General features: G+C 45.7%; 1 protein-coding gene and 1 long non-coding RNA gene across 2 annotated transcripts; one reads left to right on the top strand and one right to left on the bottom strand.

Moving 5' to 3' along the window:
* Positions 1-4590: 4590 nt before the first annotated feature.
* LOC133242419 (uncharacterized) lies at positions 4591-26403 on the bottom strand. Its single transcript, XR_009734861.1, has 4 exons — positions 24196-26403; positions 23765-23856; positions 5557-5672; positions 4591-4931 (listed from the first exon to the last, which is right to left on the bottom strand). It is a non-coding gene; the product is annotated as an uncharacterized LOC133242419 (long non-coding RNA).
* LOC133242418 (trichohyalin-like) lies at positions 12889-16334 on the top strand. Its single transcript, XM_061408573.1, has 2 exons — positions 12889-13748; positions 13875-16334. Exons 1-2 carry the CDS (start codon positions 12975-12977, stop codon positions 15993-15995), a joined length of 2895 nt encoding a protein of 964 aa, XP_061264557.1. The 5' UTR covers positions 12889-12974; the 3' UTR covers positions 15996-16334.
* Positions 26404-27154: the final 751 nt, after the last annotated feature.

Consider the following 27154-nt stretch of genomic DNA (forward strand, 5'->3'; position numbering starts at 1 on the left):
ATTATGGACTTTATGTAAGGAACTTTGTAGCAAGTAGTATGTCTAAAACTTTAATGGGTGACTAGACTAAATGTCCTTCAAGGTCCTTTTTCTGTACTGTGAATCTGTGATTGTATGATTTAAATGTTGGTAATGGTATACTACAGAGAGAATTTCTTTCCAGCTAAATAGCCATGTAATACAAAAGTCATTTAAGACACCCAGGCAAGGTGGCTTTGTCTATTTTTTGATTAAATCCTGGATGAAGTATATTCTGTCAATCTCTGAGATTAATTGTTCTGCTTTCTACTCAATATTTTTGAGAAAATTCTGTTACTAATCTGTGGAAAAGAGAAAACTAACTTTTCAAGACCTTTTTCTTGAGGTTATCAACATATAAGTTTCATGATTCTTTCATTTTCCAGCTTTTATAGATTTCTAAGATTATATCTCTAAAATATTGACAGGTAAACTTTGAGAACGATGCAGTTCCTAGGTTAGATAATGGTTGATGCTAATTACTTCAGGTAAGAGTGTAATCTGACTAGATGGAAGCTGTTACCTTAATTTCTGTGTTTACATTTGTGCAATCATGTCTTTTGTGTGATACTCAACCTAGGAAAAATTATAAAGTTAAAATAATTATGTATTTTATTTAAAAATTCAAATGCAATGGCAAATCAAATGATTCAAAAACAAATATTTACAGTGTACACTCTGATCGAAGCAATACACAGACACTGTGGATTCAGTGGGAGACATAGCATAGTCTATGGAGATAGACAAACTGTTAATCACATCTTGGAAATTAATTTGATGATGAGACGAGGAGCATAAAAGGGGTATGGGAACACAGAGAAGAACATTTGATCTAGCCTGGATTTGGGAAGGTGTGGAATGAGGACAAAATACATTATTGATTCTGTATCAATTTAGATATTATCTTTCTCATTTAATCTGTCAACACTGTATGCTTTTCCTGGGCTTAACCGCCCTCAGATTCACCCCTCATTTGTCCTCCTCTCTGCCTTATATTATATATGGGCTGAATCCTACAGTCTGCAACTCTCAGGCTGGCTAACATTTTGCTTCCATCTGAGTTCTGCCAACAGGCAAACCAGCAGGATATTAAACCCAGTAAAAAGAAACAGCCAGTTTTTCTCCTTCCTCTGCATCAAGTGATTTCCCTTTAATAGCTACATATTTCCCATGGTTCCAGCCCTATCAGATTGATCCACCATGGCTTCAGATCCTATCGAAATGAACACTTCTTTATATTGCTAATTATTGGACTCCCCAACTGTTCCCTGTTTAGCTTCTCTGTCATTTTTGTCACCAATTTTCTGCTTTAAATATTTATCATGGTTTCTATTTCCCTGGACAATCTCTGACTATTACATGTGTGGCCAATAATAGTGGCAGATTTTCTAGTTTTAAACTTCATCACATTCCTGGGATAAACCCAATTCTGTCACCAGCAATTAAATAGGTTTAAGTTTCTTCTATAGTTAATAAGGGCTTCCCTGATAGCTCAGTTGGTAAAGAATACCCCTGCAATGCAGGAGATCCCAGTTCAATTCCTGGGTCAGGAAGATCCCCTGGAGAAGGGAAAGGCTACCCACTTTTATAATTAATAAAAGAAAAAACATAAATACCCCTGGATCCTGAAACCTTCTCTATATGACACTATATATCTCTCATATTGTCCATCTTTTAATTAAAAATTTTTTTGCATTTCTAGTTTTTATATATATTTTGAAAAATTCTAATAATGTAAGTAATCAGATGATATATTTAACTTTAACTGTGTGATGCAACCCAGGTGCTACTCAGAGGGAAATATATAGCCTTAAATAGATGTATTTAAAAAATAAGAAATGTCTGAAACATCCAAGCCATTCAAGAAGCTAGAGAATAAATAGCATGTTAAACCTAAGGAAGTATAAAGTAGGAAATAAAGAAAGTAAATGCAGAAATAAGGAAATGGAAAACAGTAGAGCCAAATAACAAAAGCCCGTTCTTTGAAAATCTTATAAAACAGACAAAATTTTAAAATATGATTACTGAATATAGCTGAGCGCAGAAGAATTGATGCTTTTGAACTGTGGTGTTGGAGAAGACTCTTGAGAGTCCCTTGGACTGCAAGGAGACCCAACCAGTCCATCCTAAAGGAGATCAGTCCTGGGTGTTCATTGGTAGGACTGATGTTGAAGCTGAAACTCCAATACTTTGGCCACCTAATGTGGAGAGCTGACTCATTGGAAAAGACCCTGATGCTGGGAAAGATTGAGGGCAGGAGGAGAAGGGGACGACAGAGGATGAGATGGTTCGATGGCATCATCGACACAATGGACGTGGGTTTGGGTGGACTCTGGGAGTTGGTGATGGCCTGGCGTGCTGTGGTTCATGGGGTCGCAAAGAGTCGGACATGACTGAGTGACTGAACTGAACTGAATATAAAATCAGAAATAAACAATATAACTTAAATAAAATTATACAAAATATTGATGCAGAAGAGATTTAAATGTTATAAGAGAACACAGCAAATATTACACCTTTCCCTCAGGATAAACAAATGATGGACAAAGAATAATTTATACATACAGTATAGGGGTATTTCAGCTAATAAATTAAAATGAAATGAGCAAATAAGAAATTATCATTCTTCAAGCCCTAAGGGATTAATGGATAATTGTCATCAGTGACTGCCAGCATCAGCACAAAGAGAGATAACCAGACATTATGTACCCTCCTCTTGGAAGTACTTGGGCTTTCCTGGTAGCTCACTTGGCAAAGAATTCACCTGCAATGCAGGAGACCCAGGTTTGATCCCTGGGTAGGGAAGATCCCCTGGGAAGGAAATGGCAACCCACTCCAGTATTCTTGTCTGGAAAATCCCATGGACAGGGAGCCTGGCAGGCTATAGTCCATGGGGTCACAGAGAGTCAGACATGACTTGGTGACTAAACCACCATTGGAAGTACACAGCATCACCTATGGAGTAGTCTTGGAAAACAAAAGAAAATAACAAAAAAAATCTGATCAAGTCTCTACCTCTAACTAGCAATGAAAAGAAGTACAGAAGGCTGAAGAACATGTTAAAAGACACTAAAGTGTTGCAATCCACAAAATCCAGACTATGGGAAACAGGATAGAACACAAGACATATGTATGTGTTTCATTAAATAACAAAAATTAATTGCAATGGAAAAATGTTATGTGTGTGAGGGGAAACCTGTAGATTAAAAATAACTTAGGGGACATAATAAGCAATAGCAATGTATAGATCATATTTGGGCACCAATTTGAAGGAAACCAATTAAGAAATACATATATAAATAGAAAATTTTAGGGTTTATAATTGCATTGAGTTCATATTTTATGATCATTATCTTTTAAAATGCATACTGAAATATTTAGAGATGAAACAGTATAATATCTTAAATTTGTTTTACATTTTTCAAGAAGCAAAGATTGGTGGTGGTAGTAGATGGAGGTATATATAATTAAAACCATGTTGGCCATGCATTAATGATTGTTGATTCTGAGTATCAGGTATATTGGGTTCATTATACTATTCTCTTTACTGTTGTGTATGTTTTAGGATTTCTGTAATAAAATTTTTATTATAAATATCATGTCATTAAATATGAAATCCTAAGTGAAAGCAACGACTTTTTAGGGAAAGAAAGATCAAATCACCTCATAAAGAAATAGAAACTTCCAATACAGTATACTAACGCATATATATGGAATTTAGAAAGATGGTAACGACAACCCTGTATGTGAGACAGCAAAAGAGACACAGATGTATAGAACAGTCTTTTGGACTCTGTGGGGGGGGGTATGATTTGGGAGAATGACATTAAAACATGTATAATATCATATAAGAAACAAATTGCCAGTCCAGGTTCGATGCAGGATACAGGAAGCTTGGGGCTGGTGCACTGGGATGACCCAGAGGGATGGTATGGGGAGGGAGGTGGGAGGGGGTTCAGGATGGGGAACATGTGTACACCCGTGGTGGATGCAGGTTGATGTATGGCAAAACCAATACAATATTGTAAAGTAAATAATAATAATAATAATAATTTAAAAAAGGAAAAAAAATAAATAGAAACTTCCAACTGAACAATAAAAACTGAAACTATTTTCAAAGTTTAAGCCATCCTTATATGTTCCAGAACAAGCAGTTTGAAGGCTGATTTTATCAAATGGTCAGAGAGAGCCAAATCACCATGTCATGTAATCTCTTCTAAAGCATATAAAATGGTGGGCAGTTTTCCAACCATTTTTCCCAGGCTAGCTCTCCTTAATTCAAAAACGAGATGAGGACTCCCCATGAAAATAACATTTGAGCCAAACTCACTCACATGGCAGTAAATACCTTAAATAGATTAATAGCATATTCAGCACAGCAGTGAATTAAATGAACAAAGGGATAGTGTCTGAGAAATAAAAACATGATTTAACATTAGGAAATACTTTCAATTATAATTCCCTACATTAACAAATTAAAGGAATGTGTTAGTTTACTAGGACTGCCATACAAAAATACCAGAGACCAGGTGGCTTAAACAATAGAAATTTATTTCCTTATAATTCCGGAGGCTACAAGTCTACAATCCATATGTTGGCAGGATTGGTTTCTCCTGAAGTCACTTTCTTCGGCTTGTAGATGACTGTCTTCTCTTTCTGTCTTCATATGATCTTTATGTGTATCTGTTTCCCCATCCCTTCTTCTTATAAGAACTCCAGTCATATTGGATTAGGCCCCATCCTTATGACCTCATTTTACCTCAGTTATCTCTTTAAAGGCCCTGTCTCCAAATTCAATCACCTTCTGAATTGCTGAGGTTTAGGGCTGTCATCTCTGGGGTCGCACAGAGTCGGCCATGACTGAAGCGACTTAGCAGCAGCAGCAGCAGCAGCAGGACTTCAATGTATGAATTCTGGAGTACACAATTCAGCCCATAACAAAAGAAAACCATTTCATTTCTTCAATGGGTACATTTAAAAAAATCTTAGAAAATTTCAATACTAGTTCATAGGAATTCTTTTAGCAAACTAAGGTTAAGGGAGCTTCCATCCCCCCAGATCTACAACAAACATGCTTTAATGTGAAATAGTAGAAGCATTTCCATTAAAGTCAGGGAAAATAAATAGATACATGCTATCATCTTTATCATTTAAAATGATACTGGAACACAAAGTCAGAACTGTGGATATCAAAATAAATAAGAGGTATGAATATTGAAAAGAAAGTTATACTATTTGGAGATATTACCTGTGTAGAAAATTCTAAAGAATAAGCATGTTGAATATTCAAATAAACAAGAAACCTCAGAAAGTATAAATTCACTATAGCAAAAGCCAGAGGCCTGTCACATAAAAGCAGTAACTGATTAGAACATGTAATCGAAAATATCCCATTCACAACAGCAATAAAATCCAAAAAGTTCCTTAAAAGAATCATCACAAAAACACTTTAGATCTTTATTGAGGCAACTATAAAAGTTTACTGATAAATTCAGGTAAAGTAAGTCTCAGATAAATGGGGCAGTATATCATACTTACTGATGGGATATACATCAATGTAAAGATGTCAATTCTTATTTACAGATTTCATGCCTTACTTGTAGCTGCAAAGATGACAATCAAACTTGGCCCGTTGTGTTCTCCCAAAATCAAGCCTGGAAAACCATAGAAGGTAGAATAAAAAGAAATCTCACAACTGTACATAATAAAATCTAAGCAACAAAACATGAGAAACCCCTGGGGAAGACTGTGCACTGTGTTGAACTTGTGTTTGGGATGAGGAAGTCCTGGGCCTAAGAGAGGTTGGAGAGAGTTTATAGATTATAATAGAAGGAAGATGACAGTATAGGGAGGAGTAAAGTTTAAAAGCTTCTGTTCCTACTTCAATATAGTAATCTGAGGCTGCACCTCAGACCCCAGATGCCAGTATCCTTGAGGACAGCAGGACAGCAGGAAAAATGAGTTGATTTACCCAGTATGACTTGAGTCTGCTAATAATCGGTTGAAACCCCTTTAGTGGGTAAAGACTGGTCTTTTTTTAAAAAAATGTACTATTTTAGCAGACTATAAAAAATGTACTAAAAATAGAATAGTGAGTATCACAATGAATCACCCACAGTAAGGGTAGATATTCATGAAATACACACAAACACACACACATATATTCTACATATATATTTGGTAGAGATACACAATGTACAATATATTTCTAAGAATGAGGGTTACATAAAAGAAAATTACTTCATTGGACAATGCAGAGTTAGATAAGCTCAAAGGAGGCAGGATATCCCATAATCACAACTGTTCAGCTTCTTCCATGTAGAAAATACATTTTTCAGAACAAAAGTTTCCGAAATCTAAGTCTGGCTAGTGAAGAGCCCCCTTAGGAAGTTGGGCTTCATCTCTCTCATGGATGCTGCTACTCTCTTACACAGCATCTAGCCTGGAACCTAAAACCATTCTCTGTAGGAGATGCACCTGAGCAAATGGCCAGAGATGGCAGGAAGGGATAATTTCCCATTTTGTATTTAGTTGAACCCAGGGTACAAGATGAGGACTCTCAGAGAGGACTGAGGGGTGCACCCATACCAGAACAGAGGGTACCCCACAGAATCCTGCTTCACTGCTGATATCAGTCCTTGGAGACTTCAGGCATAGATCTCAGGCTGAGCAGCCCCCTTCATTTCCAGCTTGGAGGGTCTCAGGAGGGTAGAGGCCTTGGTCTGGAGGTGGCAGACATAGGTCAGCAAGGGGAGGAGCCTAGATCTTGCTAGTTGTCAAGGTGAGGACTTAAAAGAGGATTTGAGGGTCTGAAGAACTGGGCCCTAGCCCTGCCCTCTTTCTGTGGTCAGCCCTGGGAAACCGCAGGGTGTGGTCGCTGGATGTGGTCAGAAGGGAAAGACAGGTAACACTGTCGTCATCCAGTCACCAACAGACATCAAGGTGAGGACCCTGAGGGAGGAGCAATTAGAAGCCTGCGCCAGACAGAGGAGGTACTACAGAATCCAGCCCTTTATTTACTTTCAACTCTGCTACTGCTACTGCTAAGTCACTTCAGTCGTGTCCGACTCTGTGCGACCCCATAGACGGCAGCCCACCAGGCTCCCCCGTCCCTGGGATTCTCCAGGCAAGAACTCCAGTGGGTTGCCATTTCCTTCTCCAATGCATGAAAGTGAAAAGTGAAAGTGAAGTCGCTCAGTCGTGTCCGACTCTTAGCGACCCCATGGACTGCAGCCCACCAGGCTCCTCCGTCCATGGGATTTTCCAGCTTTCAACTCTAGGAGGTCCTAAAGCATGATGGCTGGGTGTGGGGTTCCCTGACTTCTCACTAAGGCATCAGATACAGTTGAGGACCTTGCTCTGAGGAACCCTGTTTCATGTCAGGAGAAGGGAGGGGACCCAGGCCTTGCCAGGCATCCAGAGGAAGATCTTGAGGAAGGACTGTGTTGAGCCCCTTCCCAGACAGCGGGAGACCCACAAAAAGCTGCCCATATAGTCAGCATGGGATGTCCTGAGTAGTCCAGTCAGATAGAGTGCCCCTCCCCCATGCCCTCTTTGGAGAGGTGCTTAGGGAAATGGCGACTTTGGACCAAAGGATGCATTATCAGGTCAGCAAAAAGGAGGGCATACAAGCCTTGTCAGGAGTAAATCTAAATACTATTTTGGACAAGTCTGAGGGTATGCCTGCAATCTCAGGGCGAGCCAGTAGCTTGCCCTGCCTCTGCTGTCAACCTTCCATAGCCCTGTCACGCATGCCTTGATGTTCTCAAGGAGTAGGGGCTTGTTCTGGAGATCGTGAGGGAAGCAGCCCAGGCAGAGCCCAGAGTCAAGGTGAGGACTCTGAGCTAGGACTGCATGGCTTTTCCACACCAGAGCTGGAATCCTGTCAGTGCCCTGCAGAAAGAGTAGGAACCCTGGCTCTGCCTCATAGATGGGGCAAGGAAACCCGGCCACGTCTCCTAGTAGAGCTGGAAACCCTGCCCTGCCACACAGACAGCGCCATGAAACTGGGCCCTGCCCCGCAGAAAGAGCGGGAACCCTGGCTGTGTCTCACAGATGGGACAGAGAAACCTGGCCATGTCTCCTAAGGTAGAGGTGCAAATCCGGCCCTGCCTCTCAGAAAGAGTGGGAACCCTGGCTTCGCCTTACAGATGGGGTGGAGAAACCTGGCTACTTCTCATAGTAAAGCTGGAAACCCCACCCTGCCGCACAGATAGCCATGAAACGAACCCTGGTTGCGTCTTATAAGGTAGAGCTGGAAATCCAGCCTTGCCCGACAGAATGAGTGGGAACGCTGGCTGTGTCTGACAGGTAGAGCCGAAAATCCACCCCGTGGATGGGGCGGGGAAACCTGGCCCCGCCCTAGCCCTGCAGTCATCCCTGGGAGACCATACATAGGACTCCTAGAGGTGGTGTGTCCGGACCATTTCTTCTGGAGTCTGAGGGACACGAGGCTTCTCTGAGAGGCTGGGGAAGAAGGAGTCCAGCTGTTGTCTATCAGGTGAGGACCCAGAAGTGGGAGAAGCCCACTGCAGGTCAGGTGGAGGGAGCCCCACCGTGTGCTTGCTTTCAGCTTTGAGAACCCACAGTAGGCTTCCTGGACATGTGGTGAGGCTTGTTAGAGGAGGCTGGACTTGGGGCACCAAGGAACGAGCCCAGGCCCTACTGGCCTTTGAGGCGAGGACCCAGAGCAGGGGAGAGCAGCCTCCTTAGCCCCTGTGGACGGGACCCTCTGGCATGCTATGCCTCGGCCATCCTTCCCAGGAGGTCTCAGGCAGGGGTCCCGAATGTGATGTGTCCTGACTTGCACCCAGGGGACTGGGGCACTCTGAGGCGTCGGTGGAGGACTCAGGGTGGGAGACGTGGAGGTGAGAATGCAGAGGAAGGCTCCCTCTCCACTCTGGGTCCTGGGACCCAGAGGCCCATGACGCCCTCCCAGCCTGCTCTCAGCCCTGAGGCGCCCTGAGGGGAGCTAGGGGGCACTGCGCCCCTCTTTGTCTTCTGACTTCTGTCTGGCTCCTCATGGCGATGGTGGGTGCAGGGTGAGGGAACGGCCTCAGGTCAAGAGAAGCAGGGGAGGCGGGCCTGTGGGGCGTGAATGTGAAACTCGGGGTTGGGGGCACCTTCCGCAGCCGAGGAGCCCCACCAATTCCGCTCCGCTGCCCCAGTCACCTGGAGGACTCGGCCGCGGGGCTCGGGAGTGGTGGCCCTCGCTCCCTCAGGACGTGGTGGGGCTGGTCTCTGGGGAGAGAGGCCTTTGCCTGCGGGGTGGTGGGAATATCCTAAGCGCGGCCAGAGCTCCCTGCTGCAGAAGATATGCTGGTCAGCCCCTACTGTCAGCCCTCAGAGGTGCTGGGCGGAGGGGTGGGGAGGGGAGTGGAATGGGAAAGGGTGGTGGGTGGGGGAGGGAGGGTGTGGCCTCTCTTAACGTTTCTCTGGTTGTTCTCAAGGGAGTGAGGACCAAGTCTGAAGGAGCAGGGACAGTTTGGTAGAGAAATTGCAGGCCTTCCCCAGGGTCAGATATAAGACTGAGGGCACCCCCTACACCAGAACACATTGGACCCAGCAGTTCTCTGCCCTTGCCATTAACACAGGAGAGCCAAGGATGCTTACTGGATTTGGGCCCTGACTACTTTTTTTCTGGGGGCTTCCCAGGATGGAAGACCTGGGTCTGGTAGATGTGCCTGAGTTCAGCAGAGGGAGGAGAGCCACATGCTGTCAGGCATCAAGATAAGTACTCTGAGGGAAAATCTACAGGACCTCCCAACCTATGAAGAGGGGTCTCCCAGAAACCTGCCCCTGCTGTCAGCCCTGTGAGGCCATGTAGCAGGGATGCCAAATGTGGCTTTATTGACTTCCACTCTGGGAGTCTCAGGGAGGTGAGACTTTTTCTGAGGGGTAGACCTCTGGATAACAGAGAGAACTGTGAGGGACGATGGAGAGGACCTCCCTCACCAGGTAGATTGGGCCTTGCCCTGAAAATATCTGTCTTAAAGAGAAAGGGCCCCAGCCCAGCTGTTCCTCTTGTCAGCCCCAGGAGACCACAGGCAGGGTTGGACAGATGTGGCATTTCCTAACTTTTGCTGGGGAATGGGGGTCTCAGAGAGGTGAGGGCATCCCTTTGAAGGGGAGACACATCAGAACAGGGAGGAGTTTCAGGCTCGGTCAGGAATCAAGGTAAGGGCCATTGAGAGTCCTGAAAACCCCCCTTCCCTGAAAAGAAGGATGCCACAGAATCTCAGCCCTGGGAGGATCCAAGTAGGGGTGAACAGAGGGGAGGAACTCTCACTTGTGCCACAAACTCTACCAGGAGTTCAGGGGATAGAGTGTCTCAGGGAGGTGAGGTCTGGGTTGGAGCAGAAAACTTCAGGTCAGCGGAGGGTAGGACAAGCCTTGCCAGGGGTACAGATGAATACTTTGAGTGAGGATTGAGTACATTCCCTATGCCAGAACAGACCCCAGGCAGGGGTGGCTGGACTTTGTGTCTTTTTACTTTGTATGGGGTGTCCCAGGGAGATGAACACTTTGGTCTGAGCTGATGACATCAGCCAAAGGGGCAGTTCCAGAATCTGAGGAGTCAAGGTAAGATAAAGGTCTTGAAGGAGGGGACTAAGGTTACTCCTTAACACAGACAGAAGGGGTCACACAGAAACTCCACACTGTCCCCACTATCCACCCTGGAAGGATCTAGGCTGTAATGGTCAGATGTGGTGTACCCTCACTCCCTGCAAGGGGTATGTGGAGCTGTCCCTGGGAGATAAAACCTTGGTCTGAGAAGGATGATTTTAGGTCACCACCTAAATTGGGCAAGGCCCTCCAGGAGTAAAGAGTACATTGAGGGAAGACAGAGAGAATTACCTATCTCAGAAGAGGAAGCCCAGCCCCTGCTGCCAGCCATGGGAGACCCCCAACCAGAGGTGGTTGGATGTAATGTCTCTTTACTTTTGTCTTGAGGGTGTTTAGGCCTTGAGGTGAAGGCCTTGGTGTGAATGAGAAGACAGGTCAGCTGAAGGAGTCACATCAGATCAGAAGAGGGAAAAGTCCCAGACTCTACCAGAGTCAAGGTAAGGACACTTGGTGAGGACCAAAGGCACTTTCAATCCCAGAATGAAGAGACCCCATGGAGTCTAGCTATCTCTTGTCTTCAGGCCTGGAAGGATTCAGGCAGGGTTGGTTGTATATGATATGCCCCCACTTTATCCAAGGGTGAGAAAATTGTCTCAGAAAGGTGAGGTCATGGTCTGAGGCAGTAATGTCCAGTCAGCAGGGGGTGGTCTAGGCCCTGTCGAGGTAAAAATGGATACCATGAGGGAAGACTGAAGATAGCCCTACCAGAGGACACATGGGGCCCAGCACTTGCTTTTAGCACTGGAAGGACCTAGCAAGGGTGGTAAGATGTAGTGCCTCATTTTTGTCCATGGGTTTTTCAGGAAGGTGAAGTCCTCGTTCTGAGGAAGTGGCAGTCTGTGGGGAAGCTACATCAGCTCAGCAGAGGGAAGAGTCCTGGATTCTGCCAGAGTTTAAGGTAGGGACCCTGAATGAGGACTGAGGGCACACCCTCACCTGAGGACCCAAGGCATACCCAGCTCTGCCCTGCCCCTGTGGTCAGCCCTGGGGGGCCCTGGGCACAGTGGTCAGATGGTGTACCCTTACTTCCTTCTTGGTGGTCTCAGGCAGGTGAGGGCTTGTTCTGAAGGGGCCAGACTCAGGACAGCAGAGGGAGTCCCAGAACCAACCAGCAGTGTGAGGAATGAGGGTAACCCTCAGCTAGGAGAGAGGGGGAACCCACAAACTTCGTTCAGCTCCTGCTGTCACTCTGGGAGGCCCTGGGCAGGTGTGGCCGAAAGTGTTGCCCCTTCACTTCTCATCTGTCTCAGGAATGTAAGCTCTTGTCTTAAGCTAGTGCAGGCAGGGAAAGAGGGGGCACAAGCCTTGTTAGAGCAAAGGTAAGAACCTTAGCATGGAGGGAATCATCCACTCCAGAACAGTAATGACCTCACAAAACTCAACCCCTCCTCACCTGTCAGGGGCTCCAGGAACTATGAGGTAAGGGCCTTGGTGTGAGGCACATGTCCTCAGGTCAGCAGAGCCCAGGCAGTGCTGGGAAGTCAAGGTGAGGTGGATACTCTGAATGTCTACCAAGGACCCCACCTATTCCAGAACAGAAGGGATCTCACAGTTCCTGACCCCACCTGCCATAGTCATCCCCAGAAGCCTTGGGCTGTGCTGGTTGGCTGCACTCTGAGGAACTTTCTAACATCCTCTTATAGGTTCCCAGGGGAAAAACTGTCCAGGGAGACAGGAGCCCTGTGAGGCCCTAGAGTACTCCCTAAAGAGGAGATCTGTAAGTCAGCCTTTGTCAGAGCTGCCAAGGGTACATTTCTCTGATGAGGCTGCTAACCCACTTTCTCTCTCCTTCAGGCCCGTGGGATCCCATCTCCTACCATCCTGCTAACACTTCCACCTACTCCCTCCAACAAGACTTATCATGCCTTACTTTCCAAAGTGTCTACGCCTCACATTTGAGCCAGGGTTTCATACCCTAAGTGAGATACAAGGCTTGCTGATGGTTCAGGATTCCATAACTGAGGAGAAGGAGGAGACCTTCTCCATTTCTTCTTGCTCTTTCACCTTCTCCTACCCCTCTCCTTCCCCCCAACCCTTCCTCTCAACTGATACTGGGCACACCAGAGGAGAAGCAGGAGGAGGAGAAGGAACAGCAGGAGGAGAAGGAACAACAGCAGCAGGAGGAGAAGGAGCAAGAGGAGGAGAAGAAGCAAGAGAAAGAGAAGGAGCAGAGGGAGAAGAAGGAGGAGGAGAAGGAGCAGGAGGAGCAGGAGGAGGAGAAAGAGCAGCAGGAAGAGAAGGAACAGGAGGAGGAGGAGAAGAAGGATCAGCAGGAGAAGGAGCAGGAGGAGGAGAAGGAGCAGAAGGAGGAGAAAGAGCAGCAGGAAGAGATGGAGCAGGAGGAGGAGGAGCAGAAGAAGGAGAAAGAGGAGCAGGAGGAGAAGGAGCAAGAGGAGCAGGAGGAGGAGAAGGAGGAGAAAGAGCAGGAGGAGGAGAAGGAGCAAGAGGAGCAGGAGGAGGAGAAGGAGGAGAAAGAGCAGGAGGAGGAGAAGGAGCAGGAGGAGGAGAAGGAGCAGGAGGAGGAGAAGAAGGATCAGCAGGAGGAGAAGGAGCAGGAGGAGGAGAAGGAGCAGGTGGAGGAGAAGGAGCAGAAGAAGGAGAAAGAGCAGGAGGAGGAGAAGGAGGACGAGGAGAAGAAAGAGGAGCAGGAGGGGGAGCAGGAGCAGAAGGAGGAGAAGAAGGATCAGCAGGAGGAGAAGGAGCAGGAGGAGGAGGAGGAGGAGGAGGATCAGCAGGAGAAGGAGCAGGAGCAGGAGGAGAAGGATCAGCAGGAGAAGGAGCAGGAGGAGAAGGAGCAGGAGGAGGAGGAGAAGAAGGATCAGCAGGAGGAGAAGGAGCAGGAGGAGGAGAAGGGGCAGAAGGAGGAGAAAGAGGAGCAGGAGGGGGAGCAGGAGCAGAAGGAGGAGAAAGAGGAGGAGGAGGAGGAGCAGGAGGAGAAAGAGCAGCAGGAGGAGAAGGAGCAGGAGGAGGAGAAGAAGGATCAGCAGGAGAAAGAGCAGGAGGAGGAGAAGGAGGAGAAAGAGCAGGAGAAGGAGAAGGAGCAGGAAGAGGAGGAGAAGAAGGATCAGCAGGAGGAGAAGGAGCAGGAGGAGGAGAAGGAGCAGGTGGAGGAGAAGGAGCAGAAGGAGGAGAAAGAGCAGGAGGAGGAGAAAGAGCAGCAGGAGGAGAAGGAGCAGAAGGAGAAGGAGAAGAAGGATCAGCAGGAGGAGAAGGAGGAGGAGAAGGAGCAGAAGGAGGAGAAAGAGGAGGAGGAGGAGGAGCAGGAGGAGAAGGATCTGCAGGAGGAGAAGGAGCAGGAGGAGGAGAAAGAGGAGCAGGAGGAGGAGAAGGAGCAGGAGGAGGAGAAGAAGCAGAAGGAGGGGAAAGAGGAGCAGGAGGAGAAGGAGCAGGAGGAGGTGGAGAAGGATCAGCAAGAGGAGAAGGAGCAGGAGGAGGAGGAGGAGCAGAAGGAGGAGAAAGAGGAGCAGCAGGAGGAGGAGGAGGAGAAGGAGCAGGAGGAGGAGAAGAAGCAGAAGGAGGGGAAAGAGGAGCAGGAGAAGAAGGAGCAGGAGGAGGTGGAGAAGGATCAGCAAGAGGAGAAGGAGCAGGAGGAGGAGAAGGAGCAGAAGGAGGAGAAAGAGGAGCAGGAGGAGAAGGAGGAGGAGGAGGAGAAGGAGCAGGAGGAGGAGAAAGAGGAGCAGGAGGAGAAGGAGCAGGAGAAGCAGGAGGAAGAGAAAGAGCAGCAGGAGGAGAAGGAGCAGCAGGAGGAGAAGGAGCAGGAGGAGGAGAAAGAGGAGCAGGAGGAGAAGGAGCAGGAGGAGCAGGAGGAAGAGAAAGAGCAGCAGGAGGAGAAGGAGCAGGAGCAGGAGAAGAAGGATCAGCAGGAGAAAGAGCAGGAGGAGAAGGAGCAGGAGGAGGAGAAAGAGGAGCAGGAGGGGGAGCAGGAGCAGAAGAAGGAGAAGAAGGATCCACAGGAGGAGAAGGAGCAGGAGGAGGAGGAGAAGAAGGATCAGCAGGAGGAGAAGGAGCAGGAGGAGGAGAAGGAGCAGGATCAGCAGGAGGAGAAGGAGCAGGAGGAGGAGAAGGAGCAGGTGGAGGAGAAGGAGCAGAAGGAGGAGAAAGAGCAGGAGGAGGAGAAAGAGGAGCAGGAAGAGAAGGAGCAGGAGGAGAAAGAGCAGCAGGAGGAGAAGGAGCAGAAGGAGAAGGAGAAGAAGGATCAGCAGGAGGAGGTGAAGGAGCAGGAGGAGGTGAAGGATCAGCAGGAGGAGAAGGAGCAGGAGGAGGAGAAGGAGCAGGAGGGGGAGCAGGAGCAGAAGGAGGAGAAAGAGGAGGAGGAGGAGGAGCAGGAGCAGGAGGAGGAGAAAGAGCAGCAGGAGGAGAAGGAGCAGGAGAAGGAGAAGAAGTATCAGCAGGAGAAAGAGCAGGAGGAGCCGGAGCAGAAGGAGGAGAAAGAGCAGCAGGAGGAGAAGGAGCAGGAGCAGAAGGAAAAGAAGGATCAGCAGGAGGAGAAGGAGCAGGAGGAGGAGAAAGAGGAGCAGGAGGAGAAGGAGGAGGAGGAGCAGGAGGAGGAGCAGGAGCAGAAGGAGGAGAAAGAGGAGGAGGAGGAGCAGCAGGGGGAGAAGGAGCAGGAGGAGGAGAAAGAGCAGCAGGAGGAGAAGGAGCAGGAGGAAGAGGAGAAGAAGGATCAGCAGAAGGAGCAGGAGGAGGTGAAGGATCAGCAGGAAGAGAAGGAGCAGGAGGAGGTGAAGGATCAGCAGGAGGAGAAGGAGCAGGAGGAGGAGAAGGAGCAGGAGGAGAAGGAGCAGCAGGAGCAGGAGGAGGAGAAAGAGCAGCAGGAGGAGAAGGAGCAGGAGAAGAAGAAGGATCAGCAGGAGAAAGAGCAGGAGGAGGAGAAAGAGCAGCAGGAGGAGAAGGAGGAAGAGGAGGAGAAGGAGCAGGAGGAGGAAGAGATGGAGCAGGAGCAGGAGGAGGAGAAGGAGCAGGAGGGGGAGCAGGAGCAGAAGGAGGAGAAAGAGGATGAGGAGGAGCAGGAGGAGAAGGAGCAGCAGGAGCAGGAGGAGGAGAAAGAGCAGCAGGAGGAGAAGGAGCAGGAGAAGAAGAAGGATCAGCAGGAGAAAGAGCAGGAGGAGGAGAAGGAGCAGAAGGAGGAGAAAGAGCAGCAGGAGGAGAAGGAGCAGGAGGAGAAGGAGAAGAAGGATCAGCAGGAGGAGAAGGAGCAGGAGGAGGAGGAGAAGAAGGATCAGCAGGAGGAGAAGGAGCAGGAGGAGGAGATGGAGCAGAAGGAGGAGAAAGAGGAGCAGGAGGAGAAGGAGGAAGAGGAGGAGAAGGAGCAGGAGGAGGAAGAGATGGAGCAGGAGCAGGAGGAGGAGTAGGAGCAGGAGGGGGAGCAGGAGCAGAAGGAGGAGAAAGAGGACGAGGAGGAGCAGCAGGAGAAGTAGCAGCAGGAGGAGAAGGAGCAGGAGGAGGAGAAAGAGGAGCAGGAGGAGAAGGAGCAGGAGGAGCAGGAGGAGGAGAAAGAGCAGCAGGAGGAGAAGGAGCAGGAGGAGGAGAAGGAGCAGGAGGAGAAAGAGGAGCAGGAGGAGGAGGAGGAGGAGAAGGAGCAGGAGGAGGAAGAGACTGAGCAGGAGCAGGTGGAGGAGAAGGAGCAGGAGCGGGAGCAGGAGCAGAAGGAGGAGAAAGAGGAGCAGGAGGAGAAGGAGCAGGAAGAGGAGGAGGAGCAGCAGGAGGAGGAGGAGATGGAGCAGCAGGAGAAGGAGCAGGAGCCTCCGGGGAGTCCCGGGAGCTTCTTCTCTTCCACGACATGGAGTGCATCAGATGAAGACTCCAGCAGCCAAGAAGAGGAGGGCACAGGCTCTCTCCACGCCTCAGAAGACACCACATCCTTGCCCAAAGACCTGCTAAATGAGAAGGTGGCTAATTTGGTGCATTTAATGAACCTCAAATATCAACAGAAGGAGCCCATCACAAAGGTAGAAATGCTAAAAGTTTCATCGAAAGGGATAACAAACAATTCCCTGTGATCTTTGAGAAAGCTTCTAAGTGCCTAGAGGTGATCTCTGGCATCGATCTGAGGGAAGTGGACCCTAAGACCCACTCCTACGTACTTGTCAACTCTAGGCCTCACCCATGATAAGATAGTGATGATCAGAGCATGCCTGCAAATGGCCTTCTGATAATCGTCCTGGGTGTGATATTCATAGAGGGCAACTGTGTCCCTGAAGAAAACATCTGGGATTTCTTGAATATGATAGGCATCCATGCTGGGAGGAAGCACTTCATTTATGGGAAGCCTAGAAAGCTCATCACCAGAAACTGGGTGTAGGAGAATTATCTAGAGTACTGGATGGTGCCTAATAGTGATCCTTCATGGTACGAATTCCTGTGGGGTCCAAGGGCCTATGCTGAAACCAGCAAGCTGAAAGTTTTGGAATTTTTGGCCAAGATCAAAGGGATTGACCCCATTTCCTTCTCAGATTGGTATGAGGAGGCTTTAAGAGATGAAGAAGAGAGAGCTGGGACCAGAAATAACTCTATGGATAGTAATACCGCCATGTTTATTGTGCAGCATTTGCCAGTAATTCCTGACCCAACTGAAGAATGTACTGTGTTTGAAGAGGGCAGTCAGGTTTCAAAGTAGAGGAGAGTCGGGGTCAGGCTGGGGAGAACACTCTGTGCAACAACTTTGTTTTCCTGTTCTGTATGGGTGACTTGAAAGTTTATCTTTTTTTCTTCCCTTTCAATATTTTTTTTCAAATACTCTTCCTTTTAATAGGCTTATTGACTTTAGAATCTGTTTATGAATGATGTTGATCACATTTATTGCTAAACATTTATCAGATTTAAGAATAAGGGTTTTGATATTTTGCAAAGCAATTTGGGGAACCTTCCATTGTATTTTGTGACATGGAACAAGATAACATGATATTGGGGTTTTCTTGGAAATGTGGAAAAACTCAGCAGGCAATAGAGAAAAAAATGGAAAACATGGTTCATTTTTGGATTCCCATACCACTTTAGTCTGTTGTTCTGTAAAATTTAAGATATGTATACCTGGATTTGTATGGCTTATTCAAGAAAGTAAACGTAATCTAAACAAACCCTACTTTTTGGATTCTCTTAACCACTTTAGTGTACTATTCTGTAATATTAAAATATATACCTGTACTTGCTTGGCTTATTCAAGAAAATAGGCATAATCTTAACAAATCTTAATTTTTGGATTCCCTTTAGCTATTTTAGTCTCAGTCAGTTCAGTTCAGTTCAGTCGCTCAGTCGTGTCCAGCTCTTTGCGACCCCATGAATCACAGCACGCCAGGCCTCCCTGTCCATCACCAACACCCGGAGTTCACTCAAACTCATGTCCATTGAGTCAGTGATGCCATCCAGCCATCTCGTCCTCTGTCATCCCCTTCTCCTCCTGCCCCCAATCCTTTCCAGCATCAGAGTCTTTTCCAATGAGTCAACTCTTCGCATGAGGTAGCCAAAGTATTGGAGTTTCAGCTCTAGCACCAGTCCTTCCAATGAACACCCAGGACTAATCTCCTTTAGGATGGACTGGTTGGATCTCCTTGCAGTCCAAGGGGCTCTCAAGAGTCTTCTTCAACACCACAGTTCAAAAGCATGAATTCTTTGGTGCTCAGCTTTCTTCACAGTCCAACTCTCACATCCATACATGACTACTGAAAAAACCATAGCCTTGACTAGAAGGACCTTTGTTGGCAAAGTAATGTCTCTGCTTTTCAATATGCTATCTAGGTTGGTCATAACTTTCCTTCCAAGGAGTAAGCATCTTTTAATTTCATGGCTGCAGTCACCATCTGCAGTGATTCTGGAGCCCCAAAAATAAAGTCTGACACTGTTTCCACTGTTTCCCTATCTATCTGCCATGAAGTGATGGGACCAGATGCCATGATCTTCGTTTTCTGAATGTTGAGCTTTAAGCCAACTTTTTCACTCTCCTCTTTCACTTTCATTAAGAGGCTTTTTAGTTCCTATTCACTTTCTGCCATAAGGGTGGTGTCATCTGCATATCTGAGGTTATTGATATTTCTCCCGACAATCTTGATTCCAGCTTGTGCTTCTTCCAGCCCAGCATTTCTGTGATGTACTCTGCATATAAGTTAAATAAGCAAGGTGACAATATACAGCCTTGACGTACTCCTTTTCCTATTTGGAACGAGTCTGTTGTTCCATGTCCAGTTCTAACTGTTGCTTCCTGACCTGCACATAAGTTTCTCAAGAGGCAGGTCAGGTGGTCTGGTATTCCCATCTCTTGAAGAATTTTTCACAGTTTATTGTGGTCCACACAGTCAAAGGCTTTGGCATAATCAATAAAGCAGAAATAGATGTTTTGCTGGAACTCTCTTGCTTTTTCGATGATCCAGCAGATGTTGGCAATTTGATCTCTGGTTCGCCTGCCTTTTCTAAAACCAGCTTGAACATCAGGAAGTTCATGGTTCACATATTGCTGAAGCCTGGCTTGGAGAATTTTGAGCATTACTTTACTAGCATGTGAGATGAGTGCAATTGTGCGGTAGTTTGAGCATTCTTTGGCATTGCCTTTCTTTGGGATTGGAATGAAAACTGACTTTTTCCAGTCCTGTGGCCACTGCTGAGTTGTCCAAATTTGCTGGCATATTGAGTGCAACACTTTCACAGCATCGTCTTTCAGGATTTGAAATAGCTCAACTGGAATTCCATCACCTCCACTAGCTTTGTTCATAGTGATGCTTTCTAAGGCCCACTTGACTTCACATTCCAGGATGTCTGGTTCTAGGTGAGTGATCATACCATCGTGATTATCTGGGTGGTGAAGATCTTTTTTGTACAGTTCTTCTGTGTATTCTTGCCATCTCTTCTTAATATCTTCTGCTTCTGTTAGGTCCATACCATTTCTGTCCTTTATCGAGCCCATCTTTGCATGAAATATTCCCTTGGTATCTCTAATTTTCTTGAAGAGATCTCTAGTCTTTCCTATTCTGTTGTTTTCCTCTATTTCTTTGCATTGATAGCTGAGGAAGGCTTTCTTATCTCTTCTTGTTATTCTTTGAAACTCTGCATTCAGATGCTTGTATCTTTGCTTTTCTCCTTTGCTTTTTGCTTCTCTTCTTTTCACAGCTATTTGTAAGGCCTCCTCAGACAGCCATTTTGCTTTTTTGCATTTCTTTTCCACGGGGATAGTCTTGATCCCTGTCTCCTGTACAATGTCACGAACCTCCATCCATAGTTCATTAGGCACTCTGTCTATCAGATCTAGTCCCTTAAATCTATTTCTCACTTCCACTGTATAATCATAAGGGATTTGATTTGATTTTCTTCAGTAAAATTAAAAGATATATACTTGAATTTGCTTGGCTTATTTGGAAAAGAGTGATCTTAATCTTAGTAAATAAAAAGCTACTCACTGACTCATTTATTCATCAAACATTAACTGGATATATTTTCTTTAGAAAGCACTGTGATAACAGTGGAAATCTGAGGATAAGCAAGACATACTCCTGCCCAGAGAAAGGAAGAGGTTAGGAGAAGCAATAATATCAGGAAGAAAGTAAGATGTCCTCCATTACCTAAACAACAGTTGAAAAAAAGAGTAAGGAAGTAGGACTCCAGATGGGAGCAGTCAAGTGGAAATGCCCTGAGCTAGGGCAGTTTGGGGCTTTGGGAAAACTGCATTTCCTTCTATGAGAGCTAATTATTAGTTAAGCTATGGGTGATGGCAGAGGCCAGACTCTTAGACTGCGTGTTATAGAGGTGAGAGAAGAGCATGTAATGGAAAATTGCTTAGTAGTTACTTTTGGATCAGGGATAAACCAGAGGGAAATCCCTATCTGGGGCAGGTATGAGAGGTACCCTGAACTCTTGTTCCAGGGCAGTGAATACAGTGCTTGAAGGTGTTCTATATATATATATCATCTGCAGTGATTTCTTGAGAATAGGGTGATACTCTCTTGAGGTGATACCCAGAAGCCACTAGGCTGGCATTCCTGTCCCTGGCCTAAGACAGTCAGAGCCAACTCTGTTAAGATCCCGTTAAAGATAGGTTATCTTGAGTTTGCATGCATACTAAGTCGTTTAAGTCGTGTCTGACTCCTTCTGACCCTATGGACTGCAGCCTGCCAGGCCCCTCTGTCCATGGGATTCTCCAGGCAAGAATACTGGAGTGGGTTGCCATGCCCTCCTCCAGGGGATCTTCATGACCCAGGGATCGAACCCAGGTCTCCCACATTGCAAGCAGATTCCACCCGTGTCTCTTACGTCTCCTCCATTGGCAGGTAGGTTCTTTACCACTAGCCCCACCTGGGAAGCTTGAGTGTGAAAGTGTTAGCCCCTCAGTCGTGTTCAACTCTCTGTGGCCCCATGGACTATAACCTGCTAGGCTCCTCAGTCCATGAAATTCACCAGACAAGAATACCGGAGTGGGTAACCATTCCTTCTCCAGGGGATCTTCCAGACCCAGGGATCAAACCCAGGTTTCCCACATTGCAGGCAGATTCTTTAACGTCTGAGCCAGGAGGGAAGTCCATCCCATCTTGTGTGTAATTAGGCCAAATCTAAGCAAGGTCTAGACTTTGGTGGCAGTGAAATGAATGAAAATAGTATTTTGGATAGATGAGTAGCTGGGAGAGAAGGAAAGAATTTGACTTAAATTCTAGGAGCTTTGAGTTATATTAGCTGGGGCAATTTACTCATACCCCAAATTAATAATCCTCTAAAACTCAAAAATTTAGTGAGTTTTGTGAAGCTGCATTTTTGCCTGATTTGATTATCTGTATATTGTTTGGGACACCCTGGATAAAAACAAAATCCCAGAAGAGAGGGTCGTAAGGTCTGGGGACAAAATAATACTAGAAATAATTGCCATTCATTAAAGACCTAATAAATGCCACTGTGCTAGATGTTTTTCTTATTTTCCATACATTCCAGCAGTCCTATAAGAGGGCTTATCAAAACCATTTTATAGAAGATGCATCCAAGGCTCATAGTGTTGGTAATTTCCCCAAGATTATATTGCTAGTAAGTGATAGGGCTGAGACTAGACTATGGTCTGAATTCATCTAGGGCCCATAACCTCCTAGCTTATGGCAGGTCTATCTTTTATTCCATTCTCTTCTGAGTACTGTGTAACCTCTCAGGTGACAAAAAGAAGGACCACGTGACAAGGTACTAAAAAAAAAAAAAAATGAAGAGAAAATGAGAATAAGACATAATTTGGGGATTGTCTGAGCTTTGTTTATCTAGGATCCTCTTGCTTAGAGACCTAGGATACCTTCATAGTTAACTCTACCCAGGTGCTGGCATTTGTGTCCAGTCCTAGCAATATCCTGAATTACAGCACACTTCCCCTTATCTTCCCCAGTGTGCCCTCTTGTCCAGTTCTGGAACCTAGTCTGCTGGACAGCTCCTCACTGTCTCCTCATCTGAAAGCTGTACCCTATTCCCAGTGGACGACCCAGCACCACCGCTGCCTTCCCCCTAACAGAGAACATTCCTACTCCCTGCAAAAGTACTCTGACTGTTTTCATCTTCACTCTGGAGCCCTGATAGCAACAGCCCCTTCAACTTTGAAGTCCAGTTTGGAAAGTTCAAATAGACAGTGTAGATTATACTGATCTGTAGTGAGTTAAATGGTGACCCCCAAAAGATATGTATTTAAGATATAGATAGATAGATAGATATATCCAAGTCCTAATTTCCAGTATCTGTGTATGTGACCTTATTTGGAAATGGTCTTTGCAGATGTAATTATGTTAGGAATCTTGAGATTATCTTGGATTTAGGGTAGGCCATAAATACAATGAATGGTGCATAAGTAAGAAAAAGAAAGGGAGATATGACACACACAGAATCACAGAGAAGAAGGTGATATGAAGGTTGGAGGCAGAGATTGGAGTGATGCATTTATAATGCAAGAAATACCAAGGATTGCTGGTGATAACCAGAAGGCAGAAGAGGACCATGAGATGGAATTCTCATTAAGATTTACAGATAGACCTGGGAAGCTACTACATGTTCATTCCCCCAGGTGTATTTAACAGAATATCAAAGTGTTTTCCAAAGGTGCTTGTTAGTAGAGTGTGCTGCTGCTGCTGCTAAGTCGCTTCAGTCGTGTCCAACTCTGTGCGACCCCAGAGACGGCAGCCCACCCGTCCCTGTGATTCTCCAGGCAAGAACACTGGAGTGGGTTGCCATTTTCTTCTCCAGTGCATGAAAGTGAAAAGTGAAAGTAAAATCACGCAGTCATGTCCAACTCTTAGCGACCGCATCGATGCAGCCTACCAGGCTCCTCCGTCCATGGGATTTTCCAGGCAGGAGTACTGGAGTGGGGTGCCATTGACTTCTCCAAGTAGAGTGTGATTCCGCATAGAATCTACTGGCTATTGGAATATAACTCTGAAGTTAGATACACCATTTTTGAAAACACCATAATACTTGCAGTAGGACTTTAATGGGATGTCTTTTTGAAATTGACCACTGAACACATACATAGATGGATGTGCTTATCTAGCTGGTTAAAAACCAAAGCCTTCATCGTAAATAATAGATAAGGAAAGACCATAGAAATCTCTGTGTAATCAAATGTCTACAGAGGCTAAATTCTTAAAATCTCTGTAGTCCTTCTGGGCAATGAAAATGGTTCCTTAGCAGACATGCTAGCTCTGTTTAAAAACAAACAAAAAAATCTTTGTAGTGAACTGTATAACTGTATGTTTATGTCGCCCACAAATTCATATATTGAAAACATAACCCCCATTGTGGTAGTATTAGGAAGTGGAGCATTTGGCAGGTAGTTAGGTTTTGATGAGGTCATGATGGTGGAACCCCTATGATGAGAGTAGTGCCTTTATAAGAAGAGAAAAATAGGCTAGAGATTTCTCTTGGCCATGTAACAATAGAATAAGAAGATAACTGTCTTCAAGTCAAAAAGAAGGTCCTCTCCAGACACCAAGTCCATCAGCAGCCTGGTCTTGGACTTCACGGACCCCCAGAAGATACATACATTTCTGTTGTTTAAACCACTAAGTTGATAGTATGTTATTTAGTCAGCCTGAGCTGACTAAAACAACCATCCTTCTACTGCCCCTTGTCTGTGTACCTGTTGTACAGGAAAGTCCTGGTTTGCAGCATGCCAAAAGACACCTACCTGTACAGGAATGTTCAGTCATGTAGAACGTAGCAGAGGCTCATAAAAGATTCTGGCCACATATCACAAGGAAGGAGAAAATTCTCAGTATGCTGAAATTAGAAACATTATTGCAAAGAGTAGTGAACTAAAGTGTTATTGGGTGAAGAAGGGTAAGTTCTCCCTGCCGAGATTATAGAATCCTTTGACAACTAGGTGTGGTCTTATATTAGAAAGCACCTGTCAGATAGTAGGTTCCTGAAAAGTTGGTGAATCTTAAGGTAAATTGGGTTTTCTCAGAAACTGCCTTCAAGAAATGAAGAGAACTGTTATAACAAATTACAATCTCTGCTTTTTATTGAGCACCTACTAGGTGACAGCTCATGGGAGAGAGAGTATGCGAAGGCTTATGGAATAGACTACAAGAACTCATCCACATTTTGCTTCCTCACCTTCTGGGTGCTCCACTGGTAGTTAGGTAGGAGCCAGTATGCCCTTTCCATGCTTCCTCTGCCATTCAGCAGCAAACATGGAGACCCGCATGTTGGAATAGTGGTGCTACAAGATGGAAGCAGCCTGTAGCCTTGAGTCACCTGAAAGCAGAAAGTCCCTGCCAACCCAAATCAGAGTTTATGTGAACAACAATAACAATTGTGTTAAGTCACTCATATGTCAGGTTTTGTCTACTGCGTCAGCAAGCAGTTAATTTACTGATTAACACATAGCACCTATTTCTGATTTTAGGCCTACCTAAATATTTTACTTAGAAAGCTGCTGCTAAGTCGCTTCAGTCGTGTCTGACTCTGTGCAACCCCATAGACAGCAGCCAACCAGGCTCCCCTGTCCCTGGGATTCTCCAGGCAAGAACAATGGAGTGGGTTGCCAGTTCCTTCTCCAATGCATGAAAGTGAAAGTGAAGTTGCTCAGTCTTGTCCGACTCTTAGGACCCCATGGACTGCAGCCCAACAGGCTCCTCCGTCCATGGGATTTTCCAGGCAAGAGTACTGGAGTGGGGTGCCATTGCCTTCTCCATACTTAGAAAGCTAGTAGTTCATATATTCTTGTAAAAAAATTCTAAAAACAAAAATCAATCACAATTTTCCCCTTTACAAAGTTCATTCAAAATCCATACCCCTTCTCAGTTGTTGTTCAGTCACCAAGTTGTGTCTGACTCTTGGAGACCCCATGACTGCAGCACACCAGGCTCCCCTGTCCCTCACCATCTCCCGGAGTTTGCCCAAGTTCATGTCCATTGAATTGGTGATGCCATCCAACCATCTCATCCTCTGTCACCCTCTTCTCCTTATGCCTTCAATCTTTCCCAGCATCAGGGTCTTTTCCAATGAATCAGCTGTTTGCATCAGGTGGCCAAAGTATTGGAGCTTCAGCTTCAGCATCAGTCCTTCCAATGAATAATCAGGACTGATTTCCTTTAGGACTGACTGGTTTGATCTCCTTGCTGTCCAAAGGACTCTCAAGAGTCTTTTCCAGAACCACAGTTCAAAAGCATCAATTCTTCAGTGCTCAGCCTTCTTTACGGTCCAACTCTCACATCCATACATGACTACTGGAAAAATCATAGCTTTGACTATATGAACCTTTGTTGGCTAAGTGATATCTTTGTTTTTTAACACACTGTCTGGGTTTGTCATAGCTTTCCTGCCAAGAAGCAATCATCTTCTAATTTCATGGCTTCAGTCACCATCTGCAGTGCTTTTAGAGCCCAAGAAGAGGAAATCTGTCACTGCTTCCACATTTTCCCCTTCTATTTGCCATGAAGTGATAGGACTGAATGCCATGATCTTACTTTTTTTAATATTGAGATTTAAACCATTTTTTTTTTCACTTTCCTCCTTCACCCTCATCAGGAGGCTCTTTAGTTCCTCTTCACTTTCTGCCATTAGAATGGTATCATCTGCATATCTGAGGTCATCTGCATATCTGAGGTTTCTGCTATTTCTCCCCACAGTCTTGATTCCAGCTTGTAACTCTTCTAGCCAGGCACTTTGCATGATGTGCTTCGTGTATAAGTTAAACAAACAGGGTGACAATAAACAAACTTGTACTCCTTTTTCAATCCTGAACCAGTCAGTTGCTCCAGACAGAGTTCTAACTGTTGCTTCTTGACCCACATATAGGTTTCTCAGGAGACAGGCAAGATGGTCTGGCATTCCCATCTCTTTAAGAGTTTTCCACAGTTTGTTATGATCCACACAGTCAAAAGGCTTGAACATAGTTCATGAAACAAGAGTTAGATGTTTTTCCGGAATTCTCTTGCTTTCTCTATGATCCAATGAAATTTTGCAATTTGGTCTCTGGTTCCCCTGCCTTTTCTAAGCCCAGCTTGAACATCTGCAAGTTCACATAATGCTGAAGCCTAGCCTGGAGGATTTTGAGCATAACCTTACTAGCATGGGAGATGAGTGCAATTGTCCAGTGGTTTGAACATTCTTTAGTACTGCCCTTTTTGAGAATTGGGATGAGCGTTGACCTTTTCCAGTCCTGTGGCCACTTCTGGGTTTTCTAAATTTGCTGACCTATTGAGTGCAGCACTATAACAGCATCATCCTCAGAGGTAACTACAATTAAAAATCTGCTGTGTATTATTTTAAAGGTTATTCTATGTTGTTCCATAAATACATGTATTAAAAAATATATTGTTTTTCTTTTAACATACTTGGTAATTATGTATATATTAACCTTCCACTTACCTCTGCCATTTAATAAAAAAATGCAAGTTCTTTCCTAGACAAAAGACCAGGAAAAGTTTGGCCTAAGAAGAGAAAATCTTTTAGCAATACTTGCCTCATGCTAGCCAAACACTAACAGACAAACTACAACATCCACACACCATCGGCACACTAAAAGGTTATTAGGAAGGAGTGGGGAACTGATCTTACATTTCTAAGGCTGAAGGTGGTAGTGCCAGAATTCTCCTAGCAGGGTAATAATGTTGGCAAGGCTTAGCAAGGTATTGGCCTTCATATTCCCTGCCTGGCAGAAACACACAACATCCTTATTCCCCTCCAAGGTGGTGTGTGTGTGTTGGGGGCAGAGCAGAAAGCTGGTCTTCCAAGTCTTCCAGATGGCACAGTAGGAGGTGCTCTGACTCCCCCTCAAAGATAATGTGATCAGGATCCAGCCTCTTTCCCCTCATAACATTGGGCCATGCAGAGCTATGACATAGCTCTGAAGCAGAGCTATATGGCATACCTCCTCTCCACTTTCCTAGTATCACAGTGACACTGGGCCAGTGGTGAGCTAACAATCTACCCTGCCCTATAGGTTAGGTACCAAGAACTAAAAAGATCTCAAACGGATGAGAAAGGCAATGCACAGAGGCTAAGAAGAGGATAATAGAAGCAGTCTGAGTCATCCCTCTTTCCCACTCATACTGGTGAGTAACCATGT

Source organism: Bos javanicus, chromosome X (assembly GCF_032452875.1).
Source record: "Bos javanicus breed banteng chromosome X, ARS-OSU_banteng_1.0, whole genome shotgun sequence".
In the NCBI taxonomy this organism is placed as follows: Eukaryota; Metazoa; Chordata; class Mammalia; order Artiodactyla; family Bovidae; genus Bos; species Bos javanicus.